Source organism: Buteo buteo, chromosome 17 (assembly GCF_964188355.1).
Source record: "Buteo buteo chromosome 17, bButBut1.hap1.1, whole genome shotgun sequence".
NCBI lineage: Eukaryota > Metazoa > Chordata > Aves > Accipitriformes > Accipitridae > Buteo > Buteo buteo.
Window position 1 is genome coordinate 2,519,496 of NC_134187.1, and position 18,102 is coordinate 2,537,597.

The following is an 18,102-nucleotide window of genomic DNA, read 5'->3' on the forward strand; positions in this document are numbered from 1 at the left end:
CCAAATCACTGCATTTATCTGCAAGATGCTGATGGGTCTGCTCCATCATTTGCCACAAGGAGAAAAGTAACAGTTTGTCTCCCTTGGTGCACTTGGGAAGCCTTAGTTATGCGTTATAGAGTGGAGAACTATCTATGGAAAGAGGGAGTCAAAGGAGAGCTAGATAAAACAGGATATAGTGGAAAAACTAACGCAAATCTTTGGGCACGAGGTGACGGATGTTCACCTTCCAGTTCCACCACAGACTTGCTGCAGACCCTTGAGGCAAACCGGTCCTTTGTGCGTGCTTCAGTGTTCCCATCTCCAAAATGCAGGTGAGAGCTAATATCCGTCGCATCTTCCTCAGGCGGCAGGTACTGTGGAAGTATGAAGTATCAACTTCTTCCCTTGTGTCCTTTACTCTCTTTCTTTCTTTCTTTCTTTTTAAAATTTAATTTCTAACAGTGTTTGAACTGAATTTTGGCCCAGGGAGAGCGATACTGCATCTTTACATGTAGGGCTCATATTTATAACAATGTGTAATGACTGTAGCAAAAGTCCTTGTTTCTATATGTGAATGGACAGAGAAACAAGTGCTCTATTGTATTGATTAAAATAGTTAAAATGAGTCCTGTATCATTGTATCTCCTATTCTGGATTAGTGCCTTTTGGACAGTAGACTGTTCTGTAATTAAAATGTAGTATAACTGCTTTTTTGTACAGTTTTGTTTTAATAAAACTTTTTTTTAATTTGTGTTTATTTTAGTATTGTACCTATTAGAAAATAAAAATGTATAACTCCACAACGATGCATTTCTTCTATAGTCCTTTTTGTGCAAAGCTGTCTGGGTGTGAAAGCCCGAGAGAGGCCTTGGACACGAGTAAGACCTAAAATGGGTCTCGAGAACTTGGTAAATGTAGAAAATATTAACTCGTTTGAGAAAGACTTAAGTCTTTGTGCCTACCCTTTTTTCTAAGGACGGTCTCTGGGAGGGATGAAGGTGGCTGACGCTATGGTGGGACACGGGAAGGGATGGCATCGCGTCCTTGGAGCGTGAGCCGATTCCGGCAGGAGCGGTGGGGACGGGGCCTTTCCCAGCGCGACTAGGGGCACACGCGGAGCCCCTTTCCCGAGGAGAGCGGTTCTCATCGCTGCCCTGGGCGGAGGAGGAGGAGGAAGGGTGAAGCCCTTTCCCCGCTTCACAGGCAAAAACCAGGAGTGCAGAAAACCTTAGTTTGGAGATCTTCTAAAAAAGAAAAACAAACACCGGAGGACTGTGCTTTGCAAAAAAACCTGCTTCCAGCCCATTTTGTGCCTTTGTTGTTTTTTTCCCCAGGGGACTAGATGATCAGGGCACATAGTTGGAAAAAAAAAAAAATTCAGCACAAGTGGGTGACCAGAAGTGAGCAAAATCCCCCTTAGCAACCTGCCCAGCTTGTGGCAGAGCATCCCCTGCACAGCTCAGAGTTGAGCGCGAAGCCCGTGCGCGGGACCTCCCAGTGCCGTACCCACACTCACCTCCAGCCGAAATCCAGCAGCTCTGTTGCTTTCACCACTTGCCTGTTGTGGCCAAAGGCTTGAAGACAAGCGAGGACAATGAAAGCGGTATTAATTTGAAAGAAAGCAGGGGAAAAAGGTGGTTTTTTCCCCCCTTTATTTTCCTTCTTGTTTTGATCGGTGCCTTTTAAAAACAGCTTTGGCTGAAGAACATAAAGTGGAGCGTGGTTGCAATGCGGGACGGTGTTAGAACCACCTTCCGGGAAGAGCAAGGTTTGAACAAAGTAACAGCACTTCAAAAGGCTCCTGTGTTTCAGACAAAGATTTTTTTTTTTTTCCCAGAAGGTAAAACATTAAAGGGAAGTGGCTTTAAAAAAAAAAAAAAGGCAGCTGTATTTTTGTGCACTGATTGCAAGACAACACTGATAAAAATATCCTTTGCTAAATGACTTTCAGCAGGGTTTGTGGAATCAACACAGCGTTTGTTGCTTTAAAAAAAACACCCTCAACAAAATAAAACAATCACCCCCAAAAAATCCAAGTCAAACCCTGCCAGTCGTTTCCAACATGAAGCCATATTTTGGTGAAAAAAATGTTGCCAAAGAGAAAAAAAAATAATGTGACCTGGGGAGGGACTTCCAGGGACGCCTTGCTGCCCTGAAACCTTGGTTGGGTTTCTCATCACCCCGAGGCCTTTTTGGCTGTCAGGGTTGGCGGTAGCAGGGTTCCCCACAGCACTGACCTCCCTGCCCATGCCCGTACCTACAGAATAACCCCCCCAAACCCACAGCAAGGTAGAAAAGTCCCTGGAAGCGCCCCCAGCCCCACCACGCAGGGCCCCACCGCACCCGGGGCTCATTGACGTGCAAGGCAGCAGCAGGGAGACGAGGGCAGACGATTTTTCCGCCGTGCGCTGGCTCAGTTCTGGGATAAAAGATACAGAGCCGGGCACGGCGCGGCTGCCAGACACGGGCGGTGGGTTGTTTGGCAGCGCTCTGTGCCTTTGAACGAGGCTCGTGCAAACCGAGAGGCTCCACTAAGCCCCCGCGGCAGGTCCCTTCGCGTCACCACGGCCACTCCTCGGGCACCGGCGGGCGGTTTTAGCGCAAAGGGACAACCCGCAGCTTGTCCCAAGCGGTTTGACCCGCGCCGCAAGCAGCGAGGTGGGCACACGGCGGCTCTGCTGGATAACGGGTGTTTGCTTGGTGTTCCAAGGGCCTGGGAGGGATGCTGCAACAGGAGGAATTTGTAATTTGTCTTTTTTTTTTTTTTTAAATCAGTTTTTTTTTTAGTTTGCTGATTCACTTCCATTACATTAATTAGAGACATTGCTAATCTGAAAGAGACGCCCGCTTGGCCTCTCAAGACTCTGCCCGGACCCCCGTCCGTGGCACAACCCGAAGGCAGACGCCCCCAGCGGTGTCAGAGCAAGGAGGCTGCGGCACAGGGGTCCCCAGGGCTGCAGTGGGACAATGCCAGGCAGAGTGCCCAGATGGGGACGTGTTTGGTTTGGGTTTTGCCTTTTTTTTTTTTTTTTAATATATAAGAGCCAAAGCGTTTACACCCCAGACCTAGGCAATGCAACCGCAGTACTGGGCTTCCCGTCCCATGTGTCACTGGTCCCTGCAGCAGGTACTGCAGGCAACAGGGCCACTTTTTTAGGCTGTAGGACACAAGTTGCCCCCACCATGAAGGAAATTAATTTGCAGTTTTCATTCCTCTATGCTGCAGCTCCCATCAATGGGGCAACGCCAGCAACTGCTGGGATCTTGTACTGCCGTGGGCAGCGATGCCGCCAGGAAGCACAAGGACATTTCTTTTTCAGACAGTGGTTAGACAACCCCAAGACCATCTCATGGTTCTTAATCTGGACACCTAATCATAAAATAAATTATTTCTTCAGTCTTACCTCTTAGTTCTCGTTGCAAATTCAACAATGAGGACAGGCAGCGCTGGCAGCAGCTGCCGTCCCTTTCCCCTCGTGGCTGGCCAGTGTAAACCAATGCTGAGCTTGGAGCAGCCCCTCTTCTCATCCATTGCTTGCTGCATCTGTACAGTTTTGGGGAAATCAGGTAACACCAGGCTGTAATCACATTAAATAAGTGTTCAGCACTAAGTTCAGGCTGATCTGTTTTTCCAAAAGGAGCTATATCCCCATCCCAGCTCCCTCCCCACTAACCAGGTTGTGGATTTTTAAGCAGTTTTCCTGCAAAACTTGCCCCATCCCAGCCAGCATCCACCTTGCCTACCCCCAAAGAACTGGGGCCATTTGCCCAGTTTTGGGAGACTGCAAGCAGTTGGTTTTTAACAACCCATAAGGGGAACAGGAGCAGAGGGAAAAAAATAATCACTGCAGCGATTAAGGGCAGGGCCAGCAGCAACAACCCCTTGTCCTGTCTGAAGCCCACCAGCTGGAGAGAGCAATGGGGAGCATGACCAGACCTCCATCTGCTTTTATTTAGCATAATGATAGGGAAAATGAGCATTAATAAAGCTTTCCCCTGGCTCAGCATAGCTCTGTGGACCCATGGCCGGTGACAAGGATTCCCAAACCTCAATGGCTGTTACCAAAGGGCTATCTTCCCGAGCATCAAAGAGGAGGGAAGGTAAAGCCGTGGGTTTCTGCTCATTGATGGGAAGGTCCCTAAATTGCAGGCAAGAGGGCAAAAGTCTTGTTTGAAACAGATCTCGGCACCCAGGAGTGATGCTCCTCCATCACAGGGCTGCGAATGCATCTAAACATTTTGGTGATACGATCTGGATTAACAAAGCGCAGACTTACCCGCTCTAAAGAAGATGTTTATTTAGGTACTGCAGGCTGCATTGCATGTATAATACAATATAACAGTAATTTAGTATTGTACAGAAATAATTAAAAACTTTACAGCTCATTACAAAGTGTCTTTGGATTTTAGCTCATTTAAAGTACACCGATCGACACGTAATACCACAGTGTAAATAGCCACTCTTTATATACAGACCCACTACATTTACAGAAATCAACAGAAAGACGTGCTGGAAAAGACACAGCGGACGTTAGCGGTGGTGAAAAAGCAAAACGTACGTCAGCTGCAACGAGCACACTTGGGGCGCGCAGGGAGGAACGGCACTAGAGACAAGGATGTCTGAAGCGAGGCGGGAACACGCTGATTCACACCCTGCCGGTTATTGCTTGGAGCTCAGCTCCTGTATCAGCTTCAAAATCATTTTGGCAGGGGAAAGCGAGGGGGAGAGCAGCTGCCTTCTACCGAACAAAGGCACCGCTCCTGTTGAGCGGGTAAGGCCGGTGAAGGGGAAACGTCTTTAATGCATCTCTCCCACTCCGCGCCAGGCACTCCTGACTCTGCCTGGGTTTAAGGAGCCCCAACCCACGTCCCCACTCTCTCCGCTGCGGCATTCGGATGCCAGAGCCAGGACAAGGCTTAGCCAGGCTGCGCCAGGAGGCTCCGCCGCTGGCTGAACCCAGCCTAGCCGGGTACTCACAACAGACAGCGGCAGCCACACGGTTCTTGGGGCTGAAAAATATGATGGTGGTTTAGGAGGAGGGTGGAGACCGCAGAAACCAAAGCAAAGACGCATAAAGGAGACCTAGGAACAAGACACTTAACTGTGACCCCAACTCAAGAGTATTTTGTAGTGTGACCAGTCTGCACCTTTACTTATCATGATCTTCCTTTCCTACAAGCGAAGCAGCCTTGAGGCTGGCATGAAATCCAGCCCCCCGCTGCATTAGCTGCTGACCCAGGGATAAGGCACTGCAAAAACTGAACTTCTTGTGCAAAGAACTGGCAGTACCAGCGTAAGGACAACACAAGCATAAACACAGAAAAACCTCTTCAACAGCTCCGTTATTGTACAAACAGGTCTGTACAACACCCAATCTCGTTTCGTACAGGTTTTCACGACTGATAGGTAGGAACAAGGCGCATTTCTTGGTTTGTAGGAGAGCAAAGAGGTTTCAAACATCCTGCCTCGTGGACGGCAGCAGGGAGCTTCCATCTTGACCACTGACAAAACTCTCTTCTTAAGGACTTGGGCAGTATTGCCATGCAGAACTTGTTTCTATTCATTTTCCTCAACTAAACTACGTCACTAAACAGCAAAGAGCCAAAGCCCTCAAACTGAAAAGGTTTTGTTTTGGACATAGAGATCAAAACACCATGAGAGAGCTGAACATAACACAGGAAAAAGTCTTGGCTTGGTTTGTGAAAACCCCCAAAGTCTCTCTGAAAAGCATACTCTTGGCTGACCTGGAGCAAACAACACCACGCTTCAGAATCCCGCACCCTGTGCGGAGGAAGGGGCCCGCAGAGCTGCGGACACAGCTTCGGACCCTTACGGTTCCTACCCACCAACACAATTTTCTACACCCAGAATCCGAGACCCATCCACGGTTCAGGGATACAAAACACAAGCTTGCACCATCGGGCAGACGCAGGAGATGAGATACTTGCTACAAATTACAGTTCCTGCATTAAATATTCTTCTTCCCTGTATAAAGTGCATGAAAATCTTGGAAAATATGCATAGCTATTAACACGCCAGCCTCAGTTGCTGGGCGGTTCCAGTTAAGAGCACCTCCTCCTTTATGCTGAGCATAGAGTTTTTCTAATGTTATCAATAAAAAATATATATCTATATTACCTTCATTATAGTTTTAAACTGTTTTCTGGTTAGTTGGCTTAGCTGGTGCAAAGTAACAGATGGCTTTGAGTAGAGGGATGTGCACTCACTGTGCCAGAATCTTGGAAAACATCTTTAGAAGAAACCTCAAGTGCCCAGGAAAGCTGAGGTGAGCAGGAGGGAGTTGGAGAAGTCCTCTAAGAACATCCTCACCGCCAAATTTGGGTTGTTTGGCTTTCTGGAGCTTGTGCCACATCGGGGTGATTCGGTTAGGGTGGCTTCATTTTGGGGGCAGGTGTCAGGGTGGAATTTGAGAAGAGGTTTAGTTTCAAAAGTCAAATGCGACTGTAAAAACCAAGAGAACTATGAGTAAAATCCTTCCTCCACCAAAGTCAACAAGGCGCTCTGTTTACAGAGCCACTTCATCATGCTAAACATCCACTGATGTTTGAAAACATACCAGCCATTTTTAAGATGTTTGCTTCCAGGACAAGTTATCCTAGAGGAGGCAGCAAGTATGTTATATTCAAACCATGTTTCATACCCCTCTAAATACGCCTGGCACGGTTTTGTAACACGACCAAGGGTGGGTAGAAAAGGAAATCCACCCCGTATCAGTTGGTTGTAGGCTCTGACCACGTGCCCCAGATATGCAAACACTGCAATACGTCCTTACATGGTCAGAGCTGTAGTACAAATACGGCCAGAGGAATTTATAGTGGGTAGCATAAATAGTGAACTATTAACCCAACTGCCTTCTGCTTGACCCTTTTACTCCTGCGACCTTGATACCTTTACACTGGTCCCACCGAACTCCAGTCTTCAGAGACAGCGGTGCAAGAAAAGAGGCTTCAAAAGGACTTGGACAGGTTCTTCCCTTCAGATCTCGCCCAAAGGGGCCACCTAGCAAACACCAAGAAGTTTTAAAGATATCCCTAAATGCAGTAAATGAAATGCTGAGACTAAAAACCACAACTATTGGTTAGGGGGCTGTTTCACATTAGGTTAACTTTCTGCAGCACATCAGAACAAAGTGCAATTAGAAAAAACGGTAAAGATGGATTTTAGAAAACTTACAAGGCAGTATAAGAGGCATCATCTTAATTAGCGGGTGGTCTTTCATCAGCAAGACTTGTCATACCCCAAAACGAAACATCGTTTTATTGCATGAATCACATCTATAAAAACAGTTACAATTTTAAAAACCAGGATTTTAGCATCCAAATTCTTTGTTACTAAATTTCTCCCATCGTCTTGGCTTGAATGGACAGGAGCTTCGTGCAAAGGAAAAGGAAGAAAAACTGTACACTAAAAATATCTTTAAAAGCTGGTCTGTACATTTTATATTAAGATTTCTTTACGAAAATTTAGGAAACACTGAAACTAGTTACACAAAGCTGAAAGGATATACGAATCCCTGGCAGTACTATGCATGCTGCATTGTAACCCATCCTACTTATTTCTGCTACAGATTAGTTTCTATTTTAATTTTATTCCTTCTGCATAAATGATATTAATTACAGTAAATCAGCATAATTATCTCCTTCGCTAAGCATCCCTATCTCCTTTGATGACAATGTATCTTTCCCTTGGACCTCTGAACCAGATGGCTAAGGCACTTAGATACCCCCGTGTAGCACGGGCAGCGACTAGATACATATTAAAGTTTAATCGTTAATTTAGCATCCTAAATATTCCCCACGTAGATGAAACATCTATTGCTCAAGCTGTCCAATCCCCCTGTGATGACTAAACAAGATATAAACAGCTCAGAATATAAAAGTCTGTGGCCTTTCTTGATTCGTTAGAAAATGAGTGTGTGTACGTTGATATATGCACAGCTATATATACACACACATACAGTAATATATAATTTGTGCCACAGGCAGTTAAAAACCAGCAAGGGTTACCAAAAATAAAATCACGTTTTATAAAAGCCAGCCCAAACCTCCCACTTCCAAGAGAGAGATTAGTGTTGGGGATGACTCTTCAGCTCTTCAGCCGGGTTTGCTTTCGCGTGCCGCTGGGACGGTTTAGCTGGCGACGGAGGCACCTCCTCTTTGGATCGACGCTTGGTATGGTGCTAGCAGAGCTCCTCTGTGCAACATCAGGCGGTGGATGATTGTAAAGCGCAAACATTTCATACTTTAAAATAATAAATAAAAATAAATAGACTGGATTAATCCCATTACAAGGATAGTGACCCTCTGCTCTCATAACTGGTAAAAATCCAAGTGTCTCCAGAGGTTGGGTGGGAACATCGAAGCACTTAAATGCTGATATCTCTGCAAAAATCCTCTTGGCCCACAGGGCAGAACCAAGAGAATAAGGTCCTGCCACTTTGGGGCAAGTGAGACAGGGGATCCTATCATGGTGAGAGCGCACATTAAATAGATTAGACAGCAAATTCGCTCAACTCCCCTCTTTCCTAGAAAGAAGGGATCAAAAATATTACAGAGCAGGTGATGGGCCTTCTCCCATTCCCAACAAATCAGCTAGAAAGAGTGTGCTCATTTCCACAGAAGGAGAGATGGACAACAGGACAGTAATCAAGACGGGCACTGTTTCCAGGTAACATAACCAGAGAGCTGTTGCTTTTTTTAAATAAAGGGGGCTTGAGGGTTCTTTATTTCCAAATAAAGTTTTCCATTCACTTCTCTGCCTGTCTGGAATTATTATAACCTTGCCCTTTCACCATGTATTATGCGATACAGGCACAGCTCTTATGAAATTAGAACAGAATTGTTATTTTGGGGAGGTTTGGGGTTTGTTTTTTTTTTAGAACTGCCAGTCACACCGAGAGAAGCACCGGTGCATGGGTAGTATTTTGCAGCTATTGGAAAGCCATGCCATAATCTGAACAATTTACGTGTCTCTTCCTTCTCTGAAAGGTGGAAGAGAGCAGAGCGTACACGCACCCACCGCCACAAGCTTTCACCGGCTGCCATCAGTCATACCCTGAAGCATCACAATTTGTAACAGGAAACGAAGGACGTAGATCCAGCACCATGACAAGGCAAAGAATTAACATGTCAATCACCCAAAGCAGAGGAAAAAACCTTCATTAGTGTTTGCCACAAACTAGAAGTTCACGTGGTTGGTTTTAGCTTCCCGAAGCTAGAAGCCCTGCTCCCCTGGCTGCGTTGCACAGTGTTTGCTGCGGTGGGTAGGGCTGTCTCAGTTTGCCCAGGATTTCCTGTTCTCTGCATTTTTCTGGCTCTTCTCCAGTCGCAGCGTCGATCCTCCTTCTGATTTCGCCAGGGCTGTGAGCGAAGCCAGGTTGGAGGCTGAACCGGAGAAGTTGCCACTCTTTCTGTTCTCGGCGGTGGCTCCTCCTTGCAACCTCAATCCGGTGCTCCGCCGCCTTGCTGGTCCCGTGGCCTTTTTAACTCTGCCTGGTTTCACAAGCAATCCGTAGCCTGGGTTGCATCTGAAATACTGCTTCCCTCCAATCGAGCCATCGTTCTTACCTTTGACAAGAAGAGAAAGAAAGATGATAGACAAAATGGCTTTTATACTGTGCATATGGTGTGCTACGAGGAGGACACCAGAAGAAGAAAGCAAGAAGAAAGTGCTGAGAGGGAAAACGACTGTTCCCTATAAATACACTGTGAAGGTAAACACCCAGGAGGAGAGAGTACTATGGGCACTAGAGGACAAAGCTGGTACAAGAGCAAACAAACCTGAAGGTCGATACACTTACTGATATAAAGACAAGTCTTCCAACTACCAGAGAAGTGGGAGTAGCCTTCCCAAAGGAGTGAAGATAAAAAGACATCAGCTGGTTTTATAGCTGAACTTGATAAAATTGAAAGATTAGAGGAAGCAGCTGCCTGCGACAGCAGAAGGCTCCACTTGATTCAGGTGGCTCCTAGCTGCGGGCTTGTGCTCCTGTGACACCAGTATAGTTCGCTGCCAAACACCAGCAAAGCCACTGCATGGAGACAGTTACTCTGAATGGGACACTCCACCTGATTCTTCCTCCCCGCTTGCTATTCAAGGGAATTCTTTCAGGGGAATTTCACCAAAAGCGTAAAATAATCAGTTCAGCAACAGATGCATTAGCAAACTATCAGGAAGGAAGGAAAAAAGACATTTAAAAGAGCTTTTGGTTTTCCGAGTTGATGAGAGTCTGAAGTTGAGAAGAGTTACTGTTTCCGTGTCATAAAACCTCCACAGAACAGAAAACAATTTCTTTACGCTGATGCTGTTGAGCTCTTTCTATTTCTCCCTTTAGATCATTTAAAATTCTCACGATCACTGTTCTGGTACCGGGTCAGAGACCACTCAGGTCTGTAAGGGGAATGCGAAAAGATACAACAGCTCTTTAAATGACATAAGGTCACCCCTTCTGTTCTACGGGTGTTTCCTTCTCTCTACCACCGTTACCATGTTGGGTTCAATATACCCTCATGTGGCTAAGGACGTGGACTTCCACCCGTTTGTAGTGTGACAAAGGTACAAGTTTGTGACTGTATTTCCCAAGTGAAGCTCCAGACGTGCTAGAAGCCTGTTATCCTCCAGCAAATCAGGGGCTTAATCCTTGTGGAAACAGAAAGGAAAAAAAAATATCCAGTAACACCAGCAGTTGAGTCCTCAACAGACCAAAAATCTCGTAGCCATTCAACTCTTCCATAGACAGTGAAGCTGATGCTTACCGGCTATGTGCAAACAGCTTAACAGAATTAGCACTGTGGACTAGAGTAGCCAGACAGGGAGGGAAGGTGACTTTCCAAAATCAAAATGAATCTGTAAATATATTATTTTAATTTTTTTAAAATAAGTCGTGAATTCAGGACTGAGAATTGGCTCTACAACTTTCAAAGGAATTAGAGCTACAGTTTGCTTTCCAGGACTGCAGACTCCAGAGAGTTTTCTGAAACCAGCTGAAAACACACCGTCCAGTTTAGCTTTTATGAGCACACCATGCGCAGGGAAGATAACTGCTCATTTAATGGGAGTTCTGGATCCTGACACAGTATTTATCTTGGTGAACGGCTCCAGTCCCAGGGAACTGTGCAGCAGAGACGAGCGTTAGGGCAACTCCCTGGGACGTGCTGATTCACCCAACAGAGCCTGCACTGCAAGACTTGGAATGCTACAGCTTGGTTAAAAGGATTTAAATAAGGAGCTTTACATGCCCTTGGTAAACCAAACCCTCTTACTATCAAAGGCAGCAGTATCTACTGCTTGTCTCTTGAATTTTCCACTAGCACACCCTGCCTTCCCCCAGTCCTGCCTCCTCTTGGAGAAAATGAGTCCCATGAAAGCGGACATGAACCTGCAAAGGAAAGGAGTTAAGAAGCCTGGAGCTCCAGCAGAGAACAAATGCCAGCCATCATCTTTCTTTCATCTTGCGCTGAAGTCACTGTTTTCCCCGCATCATGCTACAACAGCACATATGAACGAGCCCTCCCCAGGAACAGCACCCTAGTTTCCAAAAAGCATGTATTAGAGCCTAAATTCTCGGAAGTCTACAGTTGTACAGGTCAGAGTCAGATAGGAATGACAAATAAGAAGCTGAAATAAACCTTAAATCATCTGTATGTCCTGGTGGTCAATGTATGATTATTTCCTACTGGTTTTCATACACATAGGTACGTACACACACACACAAAATAGTCTTTTGCAATTTTACAGCTTATTTTAAAATAGCTTGCGAGAGACTAGGTAACCTATAAAGAGACTTTGCAACTTATTTAGCCTAAATGTTCCTTCGCTCATTTGAATCCCACAACTCCTGTTGCACTTTGGACACTCAGAGCAGAAGCCCAGGAGAGAACTCTTTGAACACAAGGCCCGTCTCCTGCAACTATACACTTACTGAGCTGCATTGTAAAAGCAATCCTGATTCCTACCTCCATTGTAAGAAGCCAATGAAATAACTGAAAAGGGACACAATTCAGTCAGAGGTCAGTGAGACCAGGTTTACAAAGGCAGACTGGAAAAAAATTACAGTAGGGAAAGATCTTTTATATTTCCCTTCTCGAAATACACCCAGTAATGGCTAATGAAACCCCTTTCATCAAAAAGCAGCATTAAAATGAACACCACAAATTCTGACATGCTGTCTGCTTTACACCCGGTCTAGATCATATTTTACCTGAAGGTAAATCCAGTTCAACACCAACCCATGTTCCCTCTTGAAAGTCTGTGGGCCCAATATATCTAACAGTGCCCGTCTTATTTGCGCCAACTGTGACATATTCTCCCTCCTTCAGCCACTCAGGAGTTTCATTGGCATCTTCGGAGTCAGAAGTCACCTCCAGTTTTTCTTCTGCCATCTCTGATCCATTATGGTTCTGTCCACGGGCAGTGGATGTGGTCTTTTCTCCTTCTTGCTGCTCTTCTGTGTTTAGTGAACATGTGGGATCTGTCCCCAGCATGCTTGTAAAAGACTTCAGCTCTGATGTCTTGACTTTCTGGATTTTGAAGGGGGAGGCTGCAATGCTAGACTGGGATGATTGGTCAGGACGAATCTGTGGTTTGGGAAACTCCAGTTCTGAAGCCCCAGAAGCCACTTCTTTTTTCCTAGCTTGTCCTGCTGACTCCATTGATTGTTTGGATAACAACTCCTTCTTTGGAGCGGAGGTAGAAAGAAAGGTTTTTGCATCAGTGGCTACAGAGACATCATTTGCCTGCTCACTTGGAGTCACAGGAGATGTGCAAGATTTTGATTTCAAAGCATCATTTCCATTCACTTCAGTGCTGTCTTTAGGTCTTGTGTGAGCACTTTGAAGGCTAAAGGCGGGTAGACTCTCTCTCTTAGTACCGAGACAGCTTTCTGAAGAACTGTCCAAGCGCCCTGGCATGTCAGAAGAAGAGACCTGAGCCACAGCGGGAGCTGGGAAGTCACTCACTGCAGGCATTTGACCTCCTGGTTGAGCCACAGCATCACTTCCCGCTGCAAGGGCTTCAGAGAGGGTGGCTGTTGAGACACTGTGAGAAAAGTACCCACTGGAGGCTTCACTCAGAGGACTCGGAGGTCCTTCCTGGGAGTCCTGTGCCTGGGTATCTCCTGTGGGCTGCTGCAAAGGCACTTTGGGTGTCTTTTCCAGACTCTTGTCTGCCTCGGACGTCTGCACTGCAGTTTGGAATGGCTTTTTCCCTGCTTCCTCTTGGTTAATCTGAAACAGAAGAGGATAGGGACCGTGAAGCTCTGTTATCCACAACATCTGGGCTAAAAGGATACACACAAGGCCTCTGGGAAGTACTAAGGCCTTCAGCTTATCTAAATCCCTGTGTAGCTGCAATCTCCAAAAGATGCAAGCTGATCCGAAGTCAGCTTTGCAAACCTGGTAGGATTGTCAGCTCATTTCTTCCATTAATAAGAAAAGTGTCAACTAAAAGAAATACGTTCCCCAATATTTACTGAAAAATTATTTATATTACAGGAATGGTCATTTGCTGTTTGAATAGCAGGATTTATATGAAATGTGAAACAGCCATGATCTATAAGTCTCTCACAGTTATTTGGCTTAACTCTCAGGATTGATAAATCATGCCTCTCCAACTAAACTGTCATTTATGTCCCCGTTTCCAAATGCCATTCCCACCTCAATGCCGCCAGCACCACACACTTTCAGAGTATGAAATTAACTGCACCTCATGAGATTAACAGCCCATTTTAGTGATGTATTTCTTGGCTGTAAAGTTTACTAAATCTGATAGATCAATATCTTTTGCCAGCACATGTACTCTAAAAGATTAGGATGTCTCTAAATCTCTTTGAGAGGGAGGGAGGAGGCTGCTAATATGAAGGGGGAAAAAAAAGTGGTTGGAGGACGGCAGATTTGTACATATTCTGTCTTAACTCTCAGGTGTACATCTTTGTTTACCGTTCAAAATTTTGTGGTTTATCCCATCTAGTGGTTAAGTGTCCCAAACTACAGGATTTTCACCTTATTCTGAAGTGCCTTTTCCACTGGCAATGTAAGTGGCGTTTGAAGAAAGAGGGATTTGATTGAATTACAGGAATTTCAGAACTAAAGGCTAGCTTGCTATTGCTAAGTGAAATGTAATACAGAAAAGTTTTTTGAAGTATTGCTGTGGATTAAAGACATATTTTTAGCTTTTCTATGGAAAGGATGGTGTACATGTGGACTCTGGGAGCTCTGCTCTTGCTTTGGGTTTTCCCTTTTAAGCATTCAGATAACACACATTTTCCTAAGACAATAAAAGCGCAGTGGGAGAAAGCTGATTTGCTATTCATAAGACTGAAGTTCTGCTGAACTGTGGGAGATCATAGGGCCTATTTTCTCTCCAGTTTAGCAAGAGCCTTTTTTTCACACCGATACCATGAATTGGCTTGAAATGTAAAATTGAGAATTAAGCTCAACACTCAGAATAACAAACACGTTCTGTTTATAGAAAGCATCAGAGCCTAGCAATTTGCCTTTTAAAGCAGCAAAACAGCTAAATTTTAGCTAGTTAACTGCTAATGCAATCATATGATTGACCAGGCTTTCAAATATAAATGTGTAACTAGCGATATAAGGGGAGATTTTACCAGGACCCAAGAAAACACAGCAACACACACTGCATTTGTTGTCTCACAGTGAAGCAACAGTAGAAGCGCAACAGGTTTTAAGTAGCTAACCCAGCAGTTGCTTTTGCCACCTCTGGTTTCCAGGCATGTGAATATGAAAATTGTATCATCACATCCTGGGACGTGCTCACCTGTTTTATCTTTGCAGCACTGGCATCAATACTGGCAGACTGAACCATAATTCGTGGGACAGCCTGCAGGAATGAAAAAAACAGAACATCCTTCACTTACAGGATTAGATATTGTCAAACTGGTGAACATTAAAACTTACATTTGAAATTTTGGAATCACAAACAAACCTTTGTCACAAAAGGATGGAGCATTGCTGTTTTATTGCATTGTGATGACATACTCCAAAGGGGTAAAAACCTGAACCAAGGCACCCCCAAATTTTAACACATAAGCAGCTACGTGTACAAATTCATAGTGTACAAAGTTTTCTTTTATGCAAAGACAGACTGCTGAGCAACCAGATGACAAAGGGATCTGAGGTCATGCTGGTCTGGCTAGTGAAATCCTCAGCTTCAGTCCCTCTCCAAAACTCTTTCTCCATCTCCAGTATCTTAATTCAGTTTAGCTTTTAGCATTGTTCGCTTTAACTCAAAAAGGAAGCCAGAAACAAGATCTGTGCATCCTCTTTTCAAAGAGGGCATTGCCACTGCCTGCTAGAGGGAAGACTACACATCCCATTTGCTAATCACAATATACTGGTCCTGTGCCAGAAGAACCACTTCTGTGTTTCAACAGTATCTTCTCTTTTATCACATGGGGCTTGATATGAACGTATTGGCAATAAATGTCCCTCACTTGCTCCGTATTCAGGTTTTTGTGTTGAAGATTTGAAATAATCACTCTCCTAAGACTGTAACAGCAAATTGTGACATTTGACTATAAATCTTAGGCTAAGCTGTCAGCTTGGGCTGTCATGCACTGTTGACACAGGAGGGAAAGGGACCACCAGTTCAATGGAGAACCTTGGGAAAGGGAAGCATGAAGAAAAGGAGAGGAGAAACTAGCAGAAACATCTCTCTTCAGCACCGTTAAATAACATACTGCAAGTGCAGGCTCATAGTTTCAGGGAAAGAGCTCTTTAAGGGCAACATATTATACAATTTGGGAGCGGTCTGCTTTTTTTCTTTTTTCTCCAAGGGACTTGAGAACTCATTCTGTAGAAATAAGCAGGCAGTGCTCATCTCTGAGACAGCTATTTCCCGAATTCAACAATCTGTTTAAAGAACTGAAACTTTCCAGCTGAAGAGTAAAGTACTCTTCTCTTGCATTCCTTCTAAGTACAGTAAAGCAGGAATATGACTAATCCTGCCCCAAAAGAAATAAACATGGGAGAAAAGAACAGCTATTATTTATACAGATTGTCAAGGAATAAATAAAAACATGGTTGTTCAAGGTAAAAAATAAAAAGATAGAAGACAGACAAAAACCCCAACAGGTTCACAGTGGACCGAAATAATTTTTTTTAACACATTAAACCTTCGGTTCAATAAAAGAAAGCAGGAAAGGAGGGGTCTGCTTGTCATTAAACCTGCTAACGGAAAGTATATCACTGAAGTGGGGTTCAGAGCAAACTGGCTCTATTTAGGGTGCACAAGGTATCAGCATCTTGAGATCCTTACTAGGACATGCACTGGGGCTCCAGGAAGCAGATGGTGACCCGAATCAGAACAAATCAATGAAGCCTAAAAATAAACACATCTTTAGGGCTCATGATCCAGTGGTTTTTCAGATACTTCGTACTCCAGAACTTCAGTTTCCTTTGGAATAAAGCAGCAATGTTTTAAGACAAAAGTATTAACCTGAGAATGACTGTAGTACTGACTTGTGGCCGAGTCCAGAGATAGCTTAGAGCAATGAGGTGTGTGAGTACTCTGACTCGTCCTAAGTATTAACTCAGGCATGAAAGGATAACTTGATTGTCCTAGCAGCCAAGTGTTTCACTTTAACAAAGACTAGAGAACAGAGGGATTAACTTTCTTATGAGAAAACTCTGCAAATTTTAGGTTTAATAGAAGCTTATCACGGTGTTAAAGGGAGCAGAGTATTTGGCAGAACACTTACTCTCTCCTCTTCAACCATCTTTGAATCATGGGTTGGTCCATCTTGGGACTGCAAAGCCAAGCTATTAAATATCACCTTTTAATAAAAACCAAACCAACAAACAAACAAAAAAACACCCACCCCACCCCCCCCACCCCCCCCCGTAGTTACAAGGCATTAGGGCTAATCCCTAGGCAGGCACTTACATAGCACTTTAAACCTTTTGCAGAGATGCAGCTGAACCTCAGTGAGAAGCCAAGGCTCTTGAATTCAAATTATCCTAGTTAAATATCTCCATGCTCCAATGCTAAAAGCACTGCATTTTGGCATCTCAGAAAGGTTGTGCAAAGGAAAGACACTGTCCTTGTTGCTTCCACACTACTGTTTGTGATCTGATATAGGAGGGGAAACAACCTTTTTCAGCAGACCTTGTATCAGGAGCTAAAGCCAGCGCCAGGCTCTCACACTGGCACCATAATACAATTTGATCTTTTTGTCCCATTTTCTCCCAGTATATATGCTGTCTCTGGGCAGTGCTTTGAGGTCTAGCATTATTATCCAGAGATAAGCACTCAGAACTGGAATAAGAAAAAGTATTTAAAGATATTTCTCAGTTCCTTTGATTTCCTTTTCTCCCTTTAAAACAAACAGAGGGAAGTGTTTGTTTTGGTTTTTTATCTCTCAAAAACCTTCAGTCTTACAGCCTGTAAATCCATGAAATCAAAAAATCCAGTTGATATCAAATAGCAAAAGAAAGAGAACCGTTACACTTTAATCATTCCTCATCAAGTTCTCCTCCTGAAAGGATGACAAATCTCAAAACTACAATAACTTTGCCAAGCACTGTTTAGAAAAACATGGAGAAAAAAGCAATTACGAGAAGTGGCACTTGCCCAACTTTGGTGTTGACAAGAAACAGATGGGCAGAAACACCCTCACTGGGGTAGTAAGGGTACTAAAACAAATCTTTGTTATGAAATGTAGTCAAGTTACTTGGGGGGCATACTGAAAACAATGTGTTTGACTATCTATGAAGACATTTACTGGATGAAAAATATTCCTGAATCGAGAGCCAAATTCTGTTGTTAAATGTTTGTAGATAGCGACTGCTAAACTAGACATATATATTTACCCAATGGCAAAACACAACCCTTTTACAGTGATAATTTTTGGCACAATTTCTTCAACCCAGCTCACAAAATATGGAGTAAGAGAGAACATAAAAGAAATTCACTTTAAAGTGTCTCGGAATCTTTGTAGAACAAAAATTGTCTTTTTCCTGAGAGCTGCTACTCTGTGCAGTGAGTGTATAAGAATTTCTAGGAGTGCGTATTTTCTGGTCAGATGAGAGGTCAGTTTGCACATACTTTGAGGTGACCAAAAGCCATGTAAGTTACTAGTG

The 18,102-nt window shown here is 44.3% G+C and overlaps 1 protein-coding gene across 4 annotated transcripts in view; it reads right to left on the reverse strand.

The window, feature by feature from the left end:
- Window positions 1-4,260: 4,260 nt before the first annotated feature.
- The window catches only part of KIF13B (kinesin family member 13B), a 128,932-nt gene continuing 115,090 nt past the window's right edge, over window positions 4,261-18,102 (reverse strand). For all 4 annotated transcript variants that reach the window (XM_075048926.1, XM_075048925.1, XM_075048924.1 and 1 more), the window contains 3 exons: window positions 14,780-14,842; window positions 12,204-13,227; window positions 4,261-9,570 (listed from right to left, as the gene is read on the reverse strand). In XM_075048926.1, the coding sequence (XP_074905027.1) occupies window positions 9,278-9,570; window positions 12,204-13,227; window positions 14,780-14,842 (1,380 nt within the window). In that variant the 3' untranslated portion in view covers window positions 4,261-9,277. The remainder of the gene's footprint in view (window positions 9,571-12,203; window positions 13,228-14,779; window positions 14,843-18,102) is intronic.